The sequence below is a fragment of the Cervus elaphus genome, chromosome 9, assembly GCF_910594005.1.
Source record: "Cervus elaphus chromosome 9, mCerEla1.1, whole genome shotgun sequence".
NCBI lineage: Eukaryota > Metazoa > Chordata > Mammalia > Artiodactyla > Cervidae > Cervus > Cervus elaphus.
The window spans coordinates 9495174-9513985 of record NC_057823.1 but is presented as its reverse complement, the minus strand read 5'-3'; the positions used below and the strand labels follow the sequence as shown (position 1 = coordinate 9513985).

Here is an 18812-nt window from a genome sequence, read left to right as displayed (position 1 = left end):
GCAGGCAGTTTATCATCTGAGCCACCAGGGAAGCCCTTTAAAGACCTTAAGTCCATGTTAAAAAACAAAGTAGGAGGGGACATTCCTGGTGGCCCAGTGGTTAAGACGTCACACTTTTACTACAGAGGCTGTGAGTTTGATCCCTGGTGGGGAACTAAGATCCCACATGCTTGAGGCATGGTCAAAGAACAATAATAATAAAAAGCAGGACGGAGTTCCCTGGTGGCCTAGTGATTAGGAGTCCATGCTTCCACTGCCATGGCCCATGTTCAGTTCCTGCTTGGGAAAGTGACATCCCACAAACCATGCAACGCAGCCAGAAAACAACAACGAAGCAGGGACCCGAGAGGGAAGAGGAGGGGGTGATGCAATAACAGATGGGGGTCCAGGAATGGCTACCTGAAAGGGTGGCATTTGAGCCAAGACCTTACAGGGGTGGGGGAGGGGCCACTTGGATGTTGGGAGAAGAGTGGTCCAGGCAGAGGGCAGAGCCTGTGCAAAGGCCCTGAGGTGGAAGCGTGCCAGGTGTGTTCAAGCAACAGCAAGGAGGCTGGAGTGAGTGAGTGAGGGGGAAATCTGTGGGGAGGATGGAGGGGGAGGAGGGCTGGTCTCCATCACCACTGGGTCTCTCTAGGCCTGGCACACAGTAGGTTCTCACCATTTGGGGATGAATGGAATAGTCTGTGCTCCTGTGCTGGCTGCTAGAGAGGGCAGGCACACCAGGTTCTGAGTTCAGGCAAGAACGCAGTTATTCAGTTTCTGTTTACTGAGCACCTACTACATGCTAGGCTCCTTGGCTGGAGCAGATGTAACTTCCGTGGCTGCTCATAACCCTGGAGAAAACGGACTCCCAACAGGGTGGCCTCACACAGGGGTTTTGATGGGGGGGGGTGCAGGTAAAGGGGATGAGGGAGGGCTCTTGGGGTGGACAGGAGAACTTTCCCTGAGCCCAGCCAGCACCCAGCCCAGACTGGCCCCCTTTGAGAACGTGATGGGGGAGCAGTGGGCCCAAGCCCTGGAAGGCTCCCTGGGGGAGGTGGTGACGGGAGTCACCAGAGAAGGAGCGGGCATGTAGGCCTGTGTATGGCCCAGTGTGCTGGCAGGTGACGTGTGTGGAGGTGCTCTAGTTGAGCCAGGTCACAGGGGCCACAGAATCCTGGTCCCTCCCCAGGGGCAGCTAGAGGGGCCTTCCAGGGACTCAGGATGTGCAGCTTGACCCAAACAGGAAGTCTCATAAATCTCTCAGAACCCTGACCTCTCGTTTTTAAAAACTGCAGATGCAAAAAAAAAAAAAAAAAACTGCAGATGCAGGTGGCTGTGTGGATCCATCCTCTCCTCTAACAGACCTTCCCGGCCCACCCAGGACCTTGTCTTCCTCCATTCCCCAGGTCCAGTCCGACCCCAGGGCCTTTGCACCGGCTGTGAGCCTGGCTTTACACTCACACCACTGCTTTTCACTTCTGAGGCCCTGCACAGGCCTTACCTGCCTGGCTCTCTCCAGGGCCACCGCTGCCTCCATTCTGCCCCACGTCACTCTGGCTGAGTCATCTGTCACAGCCTGTCATCATCTAGCATGTTCCTCATGCTCATTCATTTATGTAGAGGGGGTTTCTCTCCTGGGAAAACTATGAGCCTCGAAGGGTTGGATCTTGTCGTCTCTGAGCCAAGAATGCCCAGTGTGCAGTAGGTGCTGGTACCAAGAAAAAAGAAATCCTGAAACAAAACAAACAAAAATAAAGCCAACTAGATCTTCTAATTAAAATATAAATAAAGCCAATTAGATCTTCAAACTGAAAAAAACAAACACAGTAGGCCCTGATACACATCAGCTGCCTTCATGAATTAGGGACAGAGGGAATGAATGAATGAATGAAAATGCTGAGGTCTGTTGTGGATCTGTTGAGTCTGAGGAAGCCACTGCAGGGAATTAAGGAAGCAGCACAGAGGAAGCAGCAGGGACACAAAGGATGGTTCTGATAACCAAATTGACGCTAAAACTGGTGGGACACAATAGCCAGATGAAGCCTCAAGAGGGGGCAGAGTCAAGACCACTTGTATTGGTCAGGGCAGAGGAAGCTGCTGTAACAAACAGGTCTTCACTCATCAGTGGCTTAACTCAGCACGAAGTTACCTCTCAGAGCCAGGGACTCTGGATGGTGGTGCAGGGAGCCAGATAAAGCCAGGAGACCACTTGTTTCTTGAGCTCCTGTACTGGGAAGTTCTGGCTTTCTCGGTTCTGTGATCTAAAAGCCATCACTTTTGCTTTAAACAATACAAACAAGTTCAAGTCTCACTCATCTCATGGCCTGGCATCAGTGATGGTTGCTTATCTCGACAGGGTCATTTGGGAGGCTGGCTCCTTCTCCTGGAGTTCTCCTTTCCCCTGGGACCTCTGATTGCCTTGTCTCCTCTGTCGGGGGGTGGGGAGGGGGGCGGGGGGGACAGAGGAACAAGACACCTGCCGTTAGGGCCTCTCACTAGCCTGTCTCCTGGCCCCACCTGGGGCAGAGGCAGCTCCCCTGCTTAGGTGGGGGCACCCGAGCTGGATGACTCAGCCAACTCAGCCTAGTGCCATTCAGAGATTTGGGAGTGGAGCAGCCACCCAGCTCAGGGATGGACCCCAGGGCCCAGGTGAGGCAGGCAGAGCATGAGGAGCCTAGGCTGGAGGCGGTGTGGAAACAGCATGGGGTACTCTGGATCTCCCAGTAAGGAGAAACAGAGGACTGGGCCCTCGCTTCCTGAGGGTCACCGGGCAAGCTGTGATGGGGGAGGACAGGGTGACTCTGATTAACACTGCATGGCCAGCTTTGAGAATCCACCTCCTTCCGGGCTGGTTGGTAAATAGCCCTTTGCCCTTCCTCCTCCGAGATAGCCGGCAACCCAAGCATCCTCTGAACCCTCGTCGCCCTTGGGGAACTGGGGTCTCTTCCTCTGCTCTCTCCGTGTGGGGGGATGCCGAGGCTCGGCGAGGTATCCGGGGCGGGTGGGGCACGCAGTGACACCGTTTCCTCATCCCCCTTCCAGCGGTCTCTCTGTGCTGATACGCGTGCGCCTGGAGCTGCGGCGGCACCAGCGTGCGCGCCACACCATCCCGCAGATCTTCCAGGCAGTGGCTCAGCGGCAGCCCGAGCGCCTGGCGCTGGTGGACGCGGGCAGCGGTGCGTGCTGGACCTTCGCGCAGCTAGATGCCTACTCCAACGCTGTGGCCAACTTCTTCCTCCGGCTGGGCTTCGCGCCGGGCGACGTGGTGGCCATCTTCATGGAGGGCCGGCCTGAGTTTGTGGGGCTTTGGCTGGGCCTGGCCAAGGCAGGTGTGGAGGCCGCGCTGCTCAACGTGAACCTGCGGCGGGAGCCCCTGGCCTTCTGCCTGGGCACCTCGGGCGCCAAAGCCCTGGTCTTCGGAGGGGAGCTGGCGGCGGGTGAGGCGGGGTGTGGGTAGCATCTTCTCGGTGGGGGTCTGGGGCTGCTCAGGGCAGGGAGATGGTGCTTCCCCGGCCCTGGGAGGGGCACCTGTCCATCTTCAACCATGACATGTTTCCGGCCGCAGCGGTGGCGGAGGTGAGTGGGCAGCTGGGCAAGAGCCTGGTCAAGTTCTGTTCTGGTGAAGTGGGGCCTGATGGCATCTTACCGGACACCCAACTCCTGGACCCGGTGCTGAAGGAGACCTCCACAGCCCCCCTGGCACAGCCCCCTGGCAAGGGCATGGATGGTGAGTCCAGGTGGGATCCCCCTGCCCATGCCCATCCTGTCCCCTCCTCCCACCCAGCCCAGCCTCTGGTCCCCAACACCCGTGTCTCTCTCAGATCGACTGTTCTACATCTACACATCTGGGACCACGGGGCTGCCCAAGGCTGCCATCATCGTGCACAGCAGGTGAGGGGCCCGTGGGTGTTGCCCGACCCCCACCCCCCCACTGGAGAGCCACTCCAGGTCGTCTCTCTAAGGCCTGATCATCCTGCCTCCGCCCCCCACCACTGCCCCCGCCCCAGCTCTTTTTGAGGATCTTGTGGGCATCTTGATGTCAACTGGGTAAAACCCACAGCCCGTCTCAGGACCCAGTGCAGTCCTCTGCCCCTCCTCAGCCTCCTCTTGCCCCCATTCCTGCCCCCAACAGCCCTCCTCTCCTCGACGACCATAGGACATCCCAACTCGTGCCAAACCGCCCTGTACTTACCTTGGCCCTTGGATAAAAAGCCTCATTCGTGTTGTGCGCCACCTGCCACTTCTCTGACGTCATTTTCCTCCTCTGCCTCTTTGCTCGCTCTCTCCTCGATTCCTCCAACCTGCCAGGTTGCTTCTGACCTCAGGACCTTGCATATGCTCTGCCCTTCACCTGCGTGCCCTTCCCTAGCTCTCCCCACAGCTCCTTCTCACCAGGTTTCAGTCACATCCCCAGACAGGATACCCGAGCCTCCCTGCCTTTGTCCCCTTCAGCTGCTCTCTGTTGCTCTGTGATATTCCTCCTGGCACCAAGCATCATTTCCTTTCTTTGTTGCATGTTCCTCACCCGCCAGCCTGTAAGGCCCCTGAGAGCTGGGCTGGCTCCGCCTGGGTCCCTGCTGTGTCCCCAGCACGCAGCACGCTCCCCAGCCCCCGACCCCCACGCTTTTCTCGGGGACGTGGGCCCCAGCCCCTGCACTCCCTGCCCCGCAGGTACTACCGCATCGCGGCGTTTGGGCATCACTCCTACAGTATGCAGGCCGCAGACGTGCTCTACGACTGTCTGCCCCTGTACCACTCCGCAGGTACCACGGGGCGGCTCTGGCGGGAGAGGGGGCGGGGGACCGGGGACCCCTCATCGAGTCCACTCTCTGCAGGGAACATCGTGGGCGTGGGTCAGTGTCTCATCTACGGGCTGACGGTGGTCCTGCGCAAGAAGTTTTCGGCTAGCCGCTTCTGGGATGATTGCGTCAAGTACAACTGCACGGTCAGGCCCCGCCCCCGCCCGGTCAGGCCCCGCCCCTCATTCACCCCTCCGCTCCCCCGACCCGTCCGCCATTGCTTCTCTGAATGGCTGCCTTGCAGCGAGGGGGCTCGGAGGGGGCCATCGGTGCTTTATGCTCTCTGTCCGGCCATAGACTAAACCTTCAACATGTAAGCTCCTTGTATCCTCATAGCTGCTTGGGAGCGGGCAAAGGCATCACACCCATTTTGCAGGTAGGGAAACTGAGGCTTCTAATGCAGTTGGGATTGGACGCAGACTGCCTGAGCTGCTTAAGATGCTGCCTTCCCCACGCCCTGTGCTGTAAAGGTTTTCCATGCTGGTAGCTGCAGGCAAATGGGTGCCGTCACCGCCCTGGCCTGGTTAAGGCCACAAGGTCCAGGGCTTCCTGGTGGGGTAAGCATGAGGCAGAGGTGGAGGGCATCCACTGTCCTGCAGAGCAGGTAGGGGTTAAGACAAGTCCTTTCCTCTCCTCTGCCCTCTTCAGTGAGAGGAGACACCTGGAAGGGTTCAGTGCCATGGTGGAGGTGGAAATGCAAGTGCTAGTACTTTCCTCCAGGTGGAAGAAGGAGTGAGAAGGGGGTGTGTCCAGAGACTGACAAATTGGGAGGTACTGACCTCACCTTGAACAGGTGGGGCCCAGAGAGGTTCAGCCAGTTGCCTGAATCACACAGTAGGGCAGGGTGGGGGCTCTGGGTTGGCATCCTGGAGGATCCCTCAGGGTGAGGACTGTGACCTGCTCTGCTTCTGAGGATTTTATGTTCTACTTGGAGTTGGGGGGGTCTTGGGAAAAATTGCTAATCTGAATCTTGAAATAGAAAACCGTCCATTTGACTAACTTAATTATTGAGAGTTGCAAATATAAACGTGGACAGAAACGTTTAGGGGCTTCCCAGGCACCCATCACTCAGCTCCAGAGGAGATCAGATACCCTGTCCTGCCCCCTCTGCCTCCCCACCCATGTCCCTCCTTCCCCTTTGTTGTGAAGCAACTCCAGACAGCAGCCTGTTTCCTGCATAGATACCTCAGTAAAACCTCCAGAAGATGATTGGTTCTTTTCTAATTGAGGTGAAATTTACATAAGATTAGCCACTTTGAAGTGGACACTTTAGTGGTATTTAGTCCATTTATAGTGTTGTACAACTAGCCCCTCTATACAGTTCCAAAAAATTTCCATCACCTCAAAAGGAAATCCTGTCCCCGTTGGCAGTCACTCCCCATTCCCCCTCCCCAGCCCCATGGCAACCACGAATCTTTCTGTCTCTATGGGCTGGCCTGTTCTGGATATTTCTTGTAAATGGGACCTCTCTGTGGGCTTTTGTGTCTGGTGAGGGCTGTTCTTAAAACAGAAGATCTGAAAGCAGGGTCTCAAAGAGATATTTGTCCATCCATATTCATAGCAGATTATTTACAATAGATAAAACATGAAAGCAACCCAAGTGTCCATCCACAAATGAATGGATAAGCAAAATGGGTCCATCCCTACAATGGAATATTATTCAGCCTCGAAAAGGAAGGAGATTCTGACACAGGCTACAACGTGGATGAATGTTGAAGATATGCTAAATGAAATAGGCCCATCAAAAAAAGACAAATTTCACTTACATTAGGTACTCACAGTAGCTAGAATCATAACCAGAAAATAGGGTGGTGGTTGCCAGGGGCTGGGAGGAGGGAAGAATGGGGAATTAGCATTTAATGGGGATACAGTTTCCGATTTACCAGAGTTCTGGGGATGGATGGTGGTGATGGCTGCTCAATAATGTAAATGTGTTTAATACTCCTTTAAAATGGCTACCCAGGTGGCGCAGCGGTAAAGAATTTGCCTGCCAATACAGGAGACACAGACTCGATCCCTGGATTGGGAAGATTCCCTGGAGAAGGAAATGGCAATCCACTCCAGTATTCTTGCCTGGGAAATCCCAAGAACAGAGGAGCCTGGTGGGCTACAGTCCATAGAGTTGTTAAGAGTCGAACATGCCTGAGGGACTGAGCATGCACGCACAAAAATGACTAAGATGGAAAAAGAAAATGCTAAGGTGGTGAATTGTATGTGTATTTTACCACGATAAAAGAAAGAGGGAAAAAAAGAAGGAGAAAAAACCCACAACCACATAACTGCAGTATCATTATCACAGCCCAAAAGCGACAGGATTTCTCAATCATCAGGAATCTGAACACTGATCCCCAGTGTTTTACCATGTCAAAAATATGGGTTTTGTTTTTTTTTCTTGTTTCTATATATATATTTTTAAATTTAAAGTAGATAAGACCCACACATGGCAACTAGTTGATGTTTCTTGTAAGATTCCTTGTCTCTCTCTCATTCTTTCTCCTTTGTCTCCCTCCCTCCCCTTATAATCTATTTATTGAAGAAAGGGAGTTTGCCCTGTGGTGTGTTCCCAGTCTGGGGATTGCTGCCTTGACATACTCTTGTCACTCTGGTATTTTCTGTGTCTTGGGAGTAGGGTTAAGCACAGCAGTTTTTTTTTTAATCCATTTTTAAAAATTGAAGTATAGTTAATCGACCATGTTGTGTTAGTCTCAGGTGTACCGCAAAGTGATTCAGTTATATATGTCTCTTTCTTTCAGGTTCTTTTCCATTATAGGTTATTACAGGGTATTGAGTATAGTTCCCTGTGCTACACAGTATGTCCTGTTGTTTATTTCATATATATTCATATATATATATTTCATATATAGTATGTGTATCTGCTAATCCCAAAGTCCTAATTTATCCCTTCCCTGTCCTGTTGTTTATTTCATATATATTCATATATATATGTTTATTTCATATATATTCATATATATATATTTCATATATAGTATGTGTATCTGCTAATCCCAAAGTCCTAATTTATCCCTTCCCTATCCTGTTGTTTATTTCATATATGTTTATTTCATATATATTCATATATATATATTTCATATATAGTATGTGTATCTGCTAATCCCAAAGTCCTAATTTATCCCTTCCCACCCCCGATCCCCCTTCATAACTATTATTCTTCTATGTCTGTGAGTCTGTTTCTGTTTTGTAAATAAGTTCATTTGTATCGGTTTTTTAGATACCGCATCTAAGTGATATATGATATTTGTCTTTCTCTGCCTGACTTACTTCATTTTATATGATACTGTCTAGGTCCATCCATGGTGCTGCACATGGTATCATTTCACTCTTTTTTTATGGCTGAGTAGTATGTATATTCCATTGTGTATACGTACCACATCCTCTTTATCCATTCATCTGTCAGTGGACGTTTAGGTTGCTTCCATGTGAACATTGAGATGCATGTATCTTTTCAAATTAGAGTTTTGTCGAGATATATGCCTGGAAGTGGGATTGCTGGGTCCTGTGGCAGCTCCGTGTTTAGTTTCTAAGGACCGTCTGTGCTGCTCTCCGCAGTGGAAGCACGGCGTTTCTCAAGGACAGCACTGCAGACGCTTGGCGCTGCCTCGTTCTCTGGGGTGGGGGCCATCCTGTGCACAGTAGGATATTTAACAGCAGTTCTGGCCTAAATTCACTGGGTGCCACCAGGACCCCACCTCCCAACTGTGATAATTAAAAATGTGTCCAGACATTGTCAGGTGTCTTCACCATGGTTGAAAACCACTGCTTTAGATATTTGATTGATTCAAGGTCTGCTTTTTGGTCTGGGGTTCCCTGTGGGTGGTGTCATGGCCTCCTACTGGGAGGCCCGCAGTGTCTGATGGTCCCTCTCTTTGTCCTTGACATGCGTATGTTGCATCGGGCTTTGTTCACTGTCTCCAGGCCCCTGAAAGGCTTCTGTTCTGTTTCCTTGAAGAGTTATTTCTGTGACCAAGAGAAAGCATTGAGGGGCTCTATAAGGAGTACAGAGGGTGGAATCCTCAAGTGAAGGTCACTCAGTCGTGTCCAACTCTTTGTGACCCCATGGACTGTAGCCTGCCAGGCTCCTCTGTCCATGGAATTCTCCAGGCAAGAATACTGGAGTGGGTAGTCATTCCCTTCTCCAGGGATCTTTCCTATTGAGGGATCAAACCCAGGTCTCCCGCATTGCAGGCAGATTCTTTACCATCTGAGCCACTAGGGATGCCAGGAAGACTTAAGAAATGCTGCTGGGTTCAGAAATCCCATCTCATGGCTGTTGGGTGGGGGAAACTGCATGGTTGTTTTTCTTTTTTTTGCAGTAGTGGGTGCTGGCCCAGAACAACTGCCCAGCTGTCCTCATCAGAGGCAGCAGGCTGTAATCTGCTTTCTTGGCTGTATGAAGCAGGTGGGCAGGCAATAGACAAGTCAACCCATCATCTGTCCATGGGTACACAGTTCCTGTGTCTCCCTGTCCCCTTGGGTGTGTACCTTTGGAGTTGTAGCAGGGGTCCCAGGTTGACAATTCACTCCTAGCTTCTGCCCAGATGCTGCCCCACAGGTTGGCGGTCACAGCATGGGGCGCCTGGTGTCTCCCTCTCTGAGCTGACCTGAGGTGTTTTCCCCTTAGCCCTGGATCTGTCCAAAGGTCCAGGCCAGAGTAAAGATCAGCCGTTTGACTCTCAGTATGTAGAGCTGGCCTCAGAGCCGCAGGGATGTCATTGTCACCTTCAGCTGCCTCCGTTGTGGTTGCGTTATCCCTTCCCCAGCCTAATTTCTGAAGAGGATAGTTGAAAGCTGCCGGGGACTACTTGTAATGGTCTGGAGGGCAGCTCTGTTCTTAGGCAGGACTTTGTCAGCTGACAGGTAAAACCAAAACCCTAGCCCCAGCCCTAACCTAAACTCTAGCTTTCTTGAGGAAAGGGTATATCAACTTATGGAACCGAGGAGGCCAAATAGTGGACAGCTTCAGGCACACCTTGATCAAGACAGCGGCGGTGGGGGGTGGGTGGGTGGCTTCCTCCCCACCCTTGCTTCCCCAGGAGGGTTCCCAGCAGCTCCAGTTGAGGAAAGAGCCTGTGGGCCCACCAGTCCATTAAAAGTCTCAGGGGTGATTCTCATTGGCTGAGTTGTGATCACATGCTTATCCTTGAACCAATCGGTGTCTGAGGATGGACTGGACTCTGATTGGCCAGGCTGTATGACTTGCTCTGCCCTGGAAATGGGGTGGGCTGGGCCACCAAGAAGGAGCCTGAGGGCAGAGGGAGAGAAACCATCACGGGTCTGTGATCTTGCCTTCCCCAGGCTTGCCTCCTGGTGATCTTCGCCCAACTGTATCTCCTCTCTGGGTCTTAGTGCTTTCATCTTCAATAGGGCGTTTTGGGAAGATTAAACAGATGAGCTCTGTGTTCGACAGGCTTGTATTCATCAGAGCCCCACCAAGTCCTGCTCAGCCATGGTGGCATTTGAACTGAGACCTGCCTCTCAGTGCTTCAGAGGGAAGAGTGTTCTAGGCAAAGGGCACAGTATGTTCAAAGGCCCTGAGGAAGAGACCCACGTGACAGGGCCAAGTGAGCACAGGAGTTGGCGGGAGACAACGCAGGGAGGAAGGCAAGGTAGTGAGGAAGGCAGGGCCAGATGGAGTTGATCACAGGTCAAATTTTATAATGCATTTTGGTGTGAGTACTTTGAAGCTATAATGATTGCCATGGTGGTTCATTCTGAACATGTAACTGTTTCATTGAGACTCTGGAGCCAGGATGCTGGATTCAAATCAGATTTTACCACATTCTCAGCCTTGGTGGGCACTTACTGTCTGTGAGCATCTGTAAAGTGGGGAGGGTAATCAATCATTCAGAAGCCCACCCGGAGATGGGGACTCAAGGGCAACTGGGGTATCTGGGAGATGACCCCCACCAGAGGGTGAGGCCACCGGAAAGGGAGGGAAGGAGCCAGCGGAGAGGGGTGGTGAGTAGATGGCTCCCTGGGCCGCTGGGGCTAGGTCTGTGCTGTGACTTCAGGGAAGCCACAAAGAACATGACCTGACAGTTGTCCCCCCCCCCCCCCCCCCCCCCCCAGTCAGGGCTGTGGGCGGGCATCCTGAGCTCAAACAGGGCTCTGAGCGAGTGCATAGGTATAAATGGTCTGGACTGTCCTCTTGCTGTCATAATCTTTAAGGCCATTTTGCTCCTAGCGCCCAGATGGGAGGAAGGAGGTTGTTGGGTCTGGGGGGCCTCCAGCCCGCGGCAGCCTCCGCCCCCAGGGGGCTCCTCTCTGCCCCAGCGGAGGCGCCCACTGCTCAGTGCCCACCCCACCCGCAGGTGGTCCAGTACATCGGGGAGATCTGCCGCTACCTCCTGAAGCAGCCAGTGCGCGAGGCGGAAGGACGGCATCGTGTGCGCCTGGCAGTGGGCAACGGGCTGCGGCCGTCCATCTGGGAGGAGTTCACGGAGCGCTTCGGGGTCCGCCAGATCGGCGAGTTCTACGGGGCCACCGAGTGCAACTGCAGCATCGCCAACATGGACGGGAAGGTGGGCGCGGGTGGGGCGGCCCGCGAGGTCTAGGAGTTCGGGGAGCACTGCTCCCTCTGCCCCGCCGGCCCGGGTTCCCATAGAACAGCCTGGTTTGTGGGGGGCAGCTTGGCCAGGGTGCTGGGCAGCCTTCCTGCCAGCTTGCTCAGTCACCTGACTGTCGCCCCTGAGTTCCTATTCACAGCGTGGCTCGGTGCCTCAGCCTTTCAGAGCCCCAATTTGTAGCAATGGCGGTGGCAAGGGAGAGCAGGGCTCTGGGGGATCCAGGGCCAGGAATGGGGTGCTGATCTTCTACTAGGCAAATCACTCAGACTTCTTGGGTCTCAGTTTCCTCATCAGTAAATGGGAATAACAACTTAGGTTTGTTCTAATCATGGAACATCATGAACTCAGCATAGCACCCTTTCCCCCTGCAGTAAGCTCTCTGAAAACATGCAGACGTTTGTGATTAGCAAGTATTATCTCCAGTCTATCCTTGCAGGACCCTTCTTCTCCCTTATCAAGCCTTTCCCACCCAATGTCAGGGACAGAAAAGGAGAAGAATAATAAAGCAAGCTCCCCGGAGGCAGGCATTCTTTTCTGTCTCTTGCTGCTGGGTCCCCAGCGCTGGACGACAAGGCCTGGTCCCCACATGCACATGGGTTGAATGTGCAGCCCCAGAGTACACTCTTGCCAAACCAGCAGAGGTTGCTGCTGTAACAAACACGCCCAACCGCGTGCAGTGTGCAGACCCACTAGATGGGCATTTCTGCTCATAGAACTGAGCCAGGCAGCATGCCATGCAATGGGCAGAAGCTCTGCCAGTGTCCCTTCATGGCTTCAGAGTCACTCTGGGCACCCACCTCCTGCCAGCCTGGAGGGTTTTAAGGACCAAGAGGTGGTGGCCGACTGGCAGGTCTCCTCATGTGACTGCAAGGGAGGCTGGGAACGGGGAGAGAGGGGGCATGATTCCTGGTGGGAGCCTGCACTTCATAACCCCCTCATTCAGATCATCAAAGGTCACAGAGTTAGTGCTAATTCTAGGCCCTGAGGCAGGAGAGGCAAGGTGTCGGGGGTGGGGTCGGGGGAGGCCACACCGTGTCATTGCAGGGCTCCTCGCTGACTGGGTTGGCCCCATCCCAGGTTGGTTCCTGTGGCTTCAACAGCCGCATCCTGCCCCACGTGTACCCCATCAGGCTGGTGAAGGTCAACGAGGACACCATGGAACTACTGCGGGATGCCCAGGGCCTCTGCATCCCCTGCCAGACCGGTGAGCAGGGTCCCGTCCAGTGCCCCCGGGGAGCTGGGGGCCCCACCTCCTGCCTGTCCGGCACAGCCTGAGTGCGGCCTCCTCCCCAGGGGAGCCCGGCCTTCTCGTGGGTCAGATCAACCAGCAGGACCCGCTGCGTCGCTTCGATGGCTACATCAGTGAGAGCGCCACGAGCAAGAAGATCGCCCACAGCGTCTTCCGCAAGGGCGACAGCGCCTACCTCTCAGGTGTGCAGATCCCAGGGGCCGGCTGCGGGGATGGCGGGCCACCATCTCACCTCCCCGTCTCCCCTCTGCCAGGTGATGTGCTGGTGATGGATGAGCTGGGCTACATGTACTTCCGGGACCGCAGCGGGGACACCTTCCGCTGGCGTGGGGAGAACGTCTCCACCACTGAGGTGGAAGGCGTGCTAAGTCGCCTGCTGGGCCAGACAGATGTGGCTGTGTATGGAGTGGCTGTGCCAGGCAAGCTGGGGCTCTGGGGGTGGTCCCGGGGTCCTGGGGGCAGCCCCAGAGGAGCCCAGCTAGGAGGAACTTGGAGGTACAGGTGCCCTGGTAGGCAAGACCTAAAGCAGTGCACAGCCTGGACAACTGCACTCAACAGGGTGGTGGCCCGGATTTGGAATTATTCCTCATGCTTGATGCTGAGCTTCAGTTTCCTCATCCAGGCAATGGGCTCATGAAATCAGCTGTGGCTCAAGGTTGCTCAATAAAGTGTCCACTGCTTCAGCGAGCATTATCCCAGGTGCATAGGGCTGGAGATCAGAGGCCAGGGGCCACCACTGGAGAAGGGATCTGGTCTCTTGGTGGGGCAAGGGGTGGTGTCTCAGCCAAGTCTCTGTCTCTAGGAGTAGAAGGCAAAGCAGGCATGGCAGCCATCGCAGACCCCCACGGCCAGCTGAGCCCCAATGCACTGTATGAGGAACTGCAGAAGGTCTTGGCACCCTATGCCCGGCCCATCTTCCTGCGCCTCCTGCCCCAGGTGGACACTACAGGTGCGGCCCCCGCCTCTCCGTCCGTCCATCTGCCAGCTTCTCAGCCGTTTCCTTACCCGTTCTGGTTCAGCCCCTGTGCCTGGTCTAACCTGATGGTCCACAGCCAGCCGGCACTGTGAGCTAAGCCCTTCTCTTGTTGTATTTACACACTTATTTCTTTCCATTCCTCATTCCTACTCCCACTGGCCATCTTGCAATGTTGGGTGCATTTCTTCACTTCCGGCATTTTTCTGAGGACTAGGAAATTTGAGCGAATCATCTCACACCTTTGAGGTTTCCTATTCTGTAAATCGTATCTTTGACCGATCTTAGTATTGTCTCATTCTTTCTTTGTGATTTACAGGAGTTCCTCCTAATAGTCTAGATGTTAATTCCTTAGCAATTGCAGACATTTTAAATCTCCTCTATTTTGGAATCTGTTAACTTTGTCCATGGTGCCCTTTATTGAAAAGAAGCTTTAATTTTGGTACAAATGTAAACCCCATCGTCATCATCTCCGCCCCTGTTTTTTTAATCTTGAGGTTTGTACTTTTCAAGTTGCTTTCCTCTTTTTTAATGGCCAAGCAGCATAACATGCGGGATCTTAAGATCAAATCCATATCCCTGGCAGTGAAAGTGCAAGGGTCCCAAAACCAGGGAAGTCCCTGAAGTTTCATTAAAAAGAAAACAAAAAACCTTCCTAATTCTTGAGCACACAGGGATTCTCCCTTGATTTTCTACAAACCCAGATCTTTCACAAAACCCCTCTTTGTCTACTGCAGGGAGTGCAAACTTTTTCTTTAAGGCCCAGATAGTAAATATTTTCAGTTTCGCGGGCCACAGCCTCTGCAGCAGTAATTCACCTCCTCAGCTGTAGGGCAGAAACGGCAATAAGCAGCGTGTATGTACCCGGGGGCAGCTTCCTCAGATGGGGGCTTGAATTTGGCCCGTGGGTGGATCATGGGCCTATAAGTTGCTGACCCCTGACCTCCTGTGTGACCGACCCAGCCTTTTCACCTTCTTGGTCTTGTGTGGGGTGGACATGTGACAGGCAGGGAGTATACCTGGAGTATTGGGTCATGCGGGGGGTGGTCAGGGTGGCCTCCTGGCAGAGGAAGCATGAAACTGAGATGCAAAGGCCAAGGGGGAATCAGGCGGGCAAAATGGGGAAGAATGCTCCTGGCAGAGGGGACAGCCTATTCAGAGGCCTGGAAGTGCCGGAGAAAATAGCTGGGGTGGGGTGAGGTTCCTGGCAGCCCCCTGCCAAGTCCCTCCCCCATCCCCACCCCACTTCCGGCCCCGCCCCTACAGGCACCTTCAAGATCCAGAAGACCCGGCTGCAGCACGAAGGCTTCGACCCACGCCAGACCTCGGACCGGCTCTTCTTCCTGGACCTGAAGCAGGGCCACTACCTGCCTCTGGACCAGGGTGTCTACACCCGCATCTGCTCAGGCGCCTTCGCCCTCTGACACTCCTCTATTGGCCTGAGACTCCGCGCCAGGCCCAGCGAGCAAGGCGGGCTGCAGCCAGACAGCCCTGCCCCATCCTGGGGCAGAGAAGCCGGATTGCAGGAGGAGCCCTTGTTTCCCGCCGCCTTCCTCCTCCTCTCCACCAGCTGGCCGCCCCCGCCCATCTTCCACTCCCGTGTCTGTATGTCTGTCTGTCTCTGCTCCCTGCTTCTGGGCCTCCCCGCTGTCCCTGACTGCCCCCTTCCTCCATCTCTCCTCCCCTGCCCACTTCCTGCCAAAAGTAGAACAGACATTTCTGGGAGCTGCGGTCTGTGTGGGCCCCACAGCTGTCCTGGGGGCCTCTGCGGGTCCTGCCCACTGGGTGGGAAACCCAGAGTGGGGCCGCTCCACCTCCCTCTCAGCTGTGCCTTATTAACAAACCGCACCCAGCCCAGCCCTCCCTAGGCCGCTGGATTCCAGGACTTTGTAGCCCTGTGGGAGCTCCAGGCAGCCCCTCCACCTTCCTTGCTGAATGAGGAGCTAGGCATGGTCTGCCTGGACAACCTGGGTTCAAGGGGGCCTCGGCCCGGGGCCCTCCAGGTCAGCAGGGTGTCTCTGCCCAGTTGGGCCAGTTGCCTTTTGCACTTCCTGTCCCTGCTGGCTCTCCCTCCTCTTGCCTGCCTTTCCTGATGCCCCAGAAACTTCTGGAACTGATTGTGACCACTTGGATGTTGCTCTTGCCGGAGGGGACCTGAAGATGACCCTGAGTGGCTGCTTGGCCCACTGCTCAGATGCTTACCCTGGAGGAGGCCTCTTGGGGACCCCACCTGCCGTGGCTGCTGGCAGGACTCAGGGGAATGGCAGCAGTGGATTTGGGGGAGCCTCCAGGTCAGGGGTGGCCTCAGATGCCCTCAGGGGTTCCTGCCTATTGAATGTTCCCCTGACCTTGCTAGTGACAACTTGGACCCTTGGTTGGTGACATCCCAAGACCACCCCGCCAGGACAGCCCGGACATTCCCATCAGCTTCGTCGGTGGCTCATCCCAGACACCCATCGGTGGGGGTGGCCACCCAGACTGCCCCCCGTCCCTCCCTCTGGCAGCACCGTCCGGCAGCTAGAACAGCAAGGCCAGTAGCAAATGACCCCGTGCTGTTTCGCATGGGCCTTTTCAAGCACTGAGGTTTTATTTCCTCATTGAGTTTAAGAAATAAACCTGCAGAGCATCTGGTGCCTGATAGGAGCTCAGTCACTCACCTTTTGTCCCCACGTGGCCCAGAACCCTGTGAGTTTCAGAGAGCAGGCCCCTCCCAGGGGCCACATGGTTGGTCACCAGACACGGGCAAGACACACTGGGCCTCCACTGACAGCTCCTGTTGCCTCTTCTCCCCCCAGCAAGGTCCAGGATCTGGAGACTTGGTGGAGGGGCCAAGGGTTAGTGTTCTTACCACCTCCCTACAGCCTTGGGTTCTGGCAGGTGCAAAGGATGGCCCAGGAGACTATGTCTCGGCAGGTTTGGCTGCCCTTCTCTGGGGAGCCAGCATGTGTGGCTGTAGCTCTGAGTGAGAGCCACCAGGCCTGCGAGGGTAATTGTGTGAGCTGGGATTTGAACCCAGGACATTGAGCTCCAGAGTTCATCTTCTCAGCTTCCTCCTCCAGAATTACAATGTCTGTCTTATCTTGTCTCCAAAGGAGAAGGAAGAAAATCTTATGAAAATTGCTAGGTGCTAGGTGGGGGCACCCAGGGGGTGACTCTGGGGATGGATGGGGGTTGGATGAGTCCTGGACCAGCCTAAGAATGGATGAACTATTGTGGGGTGCTGGTCCTTCACTGCCCACAGTGCAAGGAAGGTGATGCAAGGTAGTGCCTTTGAGATGCCCAGTGAGGGTGAGAAAGATGTGTCGTGGTGGGGATGGAGGCCCCTGCTGTGCTGATAAGCAAGTGCATTCTGGGTAACATCCCTTCAGAAATCCGACCACCTGCAAAGGTGTCGTCCTGGTCCCTGTTGAACAGATGAGGACGCTGAAGGCACAGGGAGGGGAATGAAGTCACGGGGGCTCTGGTGAGGAAGTGGTCTAGTGGGGACCTTTCTCATTGCAAAGTCTGTCACTCTAGCTGCAACAGTGTAAGTCCTCTCCAGACCAGTAAGAAAATAATCCTGATGACTCAGGTTCCAGCTCTGTGTGTGTCTGCTCTTAAAAATTAATAAATTTTATTTATTAGGGCAGTTTGAGGTTTACAGAAGGTGAAGTTTACAGAAAAGTGAGCAGAAGGTACAGTTCTCATATGCCCTTTGACTGCTGTTTCCACTAGAATTAACATCTGACATTCGTGGGCTACATTTGTTACACCTGATGAGTTAATGTTGATACATTATTATTAAGCCAAGTCAGCAGTTTACATTAGGGTTACACTCTGTTGTACATTCTGTGGGTTTCAACAAATACATAATGGCTTGCAACCACCCTTCAAGTATCACAAAGAATAGTTTCTCTTGCTCTAAAAATCCCATGTTCCATCTCATCACTCCTATCCCAACCTGTGGCAACCACTGATCTTTTTACTGTCTCCCTAGTTTTGGTTTTTCCAGACTGTCATGGATGGACTTGGAATCAAACTGGGTGTCATCTTTTCAGAGCGGCTTCTTTCATTTGAGGTTCCTCTATGCCTTCTTGTGGCTTGATCTGTATTTTTTTTTTTCATACCAAATTAGAAGCTCCGTGACTTGCCCCTGGGGACCCTCAGTAAATCAGGAGGAGAGATGGGAGCTGATGGTGCTCTGCCCCATGCTGCTCCTTTCTGGATGGGCCCTAGAAGAATGTGCAGAGAGAACGCCTGTACTTGTGGGAGGAGAAACGCCCCAGCCTGGTGTTGGCAAGTGTGCTGTGAGAGGCAGGGGCTGAGTGCACAAGGGACCGGGAAGAAGCAGCAGCTGCCCGAGAGGGCATATGAGGAGAGTTAGCGCCAAGAGCTTCCCGAGGATAGGGGGCTGCAGGCTGGGTCCCTGCCCCACACTCTTCTGGCGTCCCCACCACTTCGGGGAAGATTCCAGGCTCTTTGGCTAGAGCCTGCTGTCCTGCAGGCTGTTTTCCCTGTACCATGGATAATTGTTTCCAGCCTGTGTCTGGCTTCAATGCCTTCATTCCTATTGTTCCTTGTGCCCAAATCACTATTTTTAATTGAGCTAATTATTTAGGCCATAAATTCGCCCTTTTAAATTGTGCAACATGGTGGCTTTTAGTATATTCACGATGTTATGCAACCATCCCCTATGTCTAATTCCAAAACATTTTCGTCACCCCAAAAAACCCTCATATCCATTAGAAGTCACTGCCCATCCTCTGTCCTCAACCTCTGGCAACTACTACTTTCTGTCTCTGTGGATTTGTCTATTCTAGACACTTCATAGAAATGGAATCACAGTCTGTGACCTATGGTGTCTGACTTATTTTTCTCAGCATGTTTTTAGATTCATCAAAGTTGTAGTTCATTCCTTTTTATGGCCAAACAATATACCATTGTATGGGTAGACCACATTTTTTTTTTAACCACCAGCTGATGGACGTTGATTTCTTTTTTTTTTTTTTTGGGGGGGGGGCTATTGTGAATAATGCTGCTGTGATCATTTGTGTAAGTTTTTGTGTGAACATATGTCCTGAATTCTCTTGGGTGTAAACCTAGGTGTGGAAATACTAGGTCACATGGTCACTATGTTTAACCTTTTGAGGAACTGCCAGACTGTTTTCCACAGTGACTGTATCACTTTATATTCCCACCAGCAGCAGTGTGTGAGTTCCAGTTTCCCACATCCTTGTCAGCACTTG

The 18812-nt window shown here is 53.4% G+C and overlaps 1 protein-coding gene across 7 annotated transcripts in view; it reads left to right on the top strand.

The window, feature by feature from the left end:
* The window catches only part of SLC27A1 (solute carrier family 27 member 1), a 36186-nt gene extending 19961 nt beyond the window's left edge, over positions 1-16225 (top strand). For 4 of the 7 annotated variants that reach the window (XM_043911023.1, XM_043911021.1, XM_043911022.1 and 1 more), the window contains exons 3-13: positions 3025-3419; positions 3548-3709; positions 3804-3873; positions 4654-4745; positions 4818-4927; positions 11111-11320; positions 12410-12569; positions 12659-12796; positions 12869-13033; positions 13417-13563; positions 14854-16225. In XM_043911023.1, the coding sequence (XP_043766958.1) occupies positions 3025-3419; positions 3548-3709; positions 3804-3873; positions 4654-4745; positions 4818-4927; positions 11111-11320; positions 12410-12569; positions 12659-12796; positions 12869-13033; positions 13417-13563; positions 14854-15011 (1807 nt within the window). In that variant the 3' untranslated portion in view covers positions 15012-16225. Of the gene's footprint in view, positions 1-1305; positions 1389-3024; positions 3420-3547; positions 3710-3803; positions 3874-4653; positions 4746-4817; positions 4928-11110; positions 11321-12409; positions 12570-12658; positions 12797-12868; positions 13034-13416; positions 13564-14853 lie in introns of all 7 variants that reach the window. The other 3 variants (XM_043911027.1, XM_043911026.1, XM_043911025.1) reach the window with 3 other exon arrangements.
* The last annotated feature ends 2587 nt before the right edge of the window (positions 16226-18812 follow it).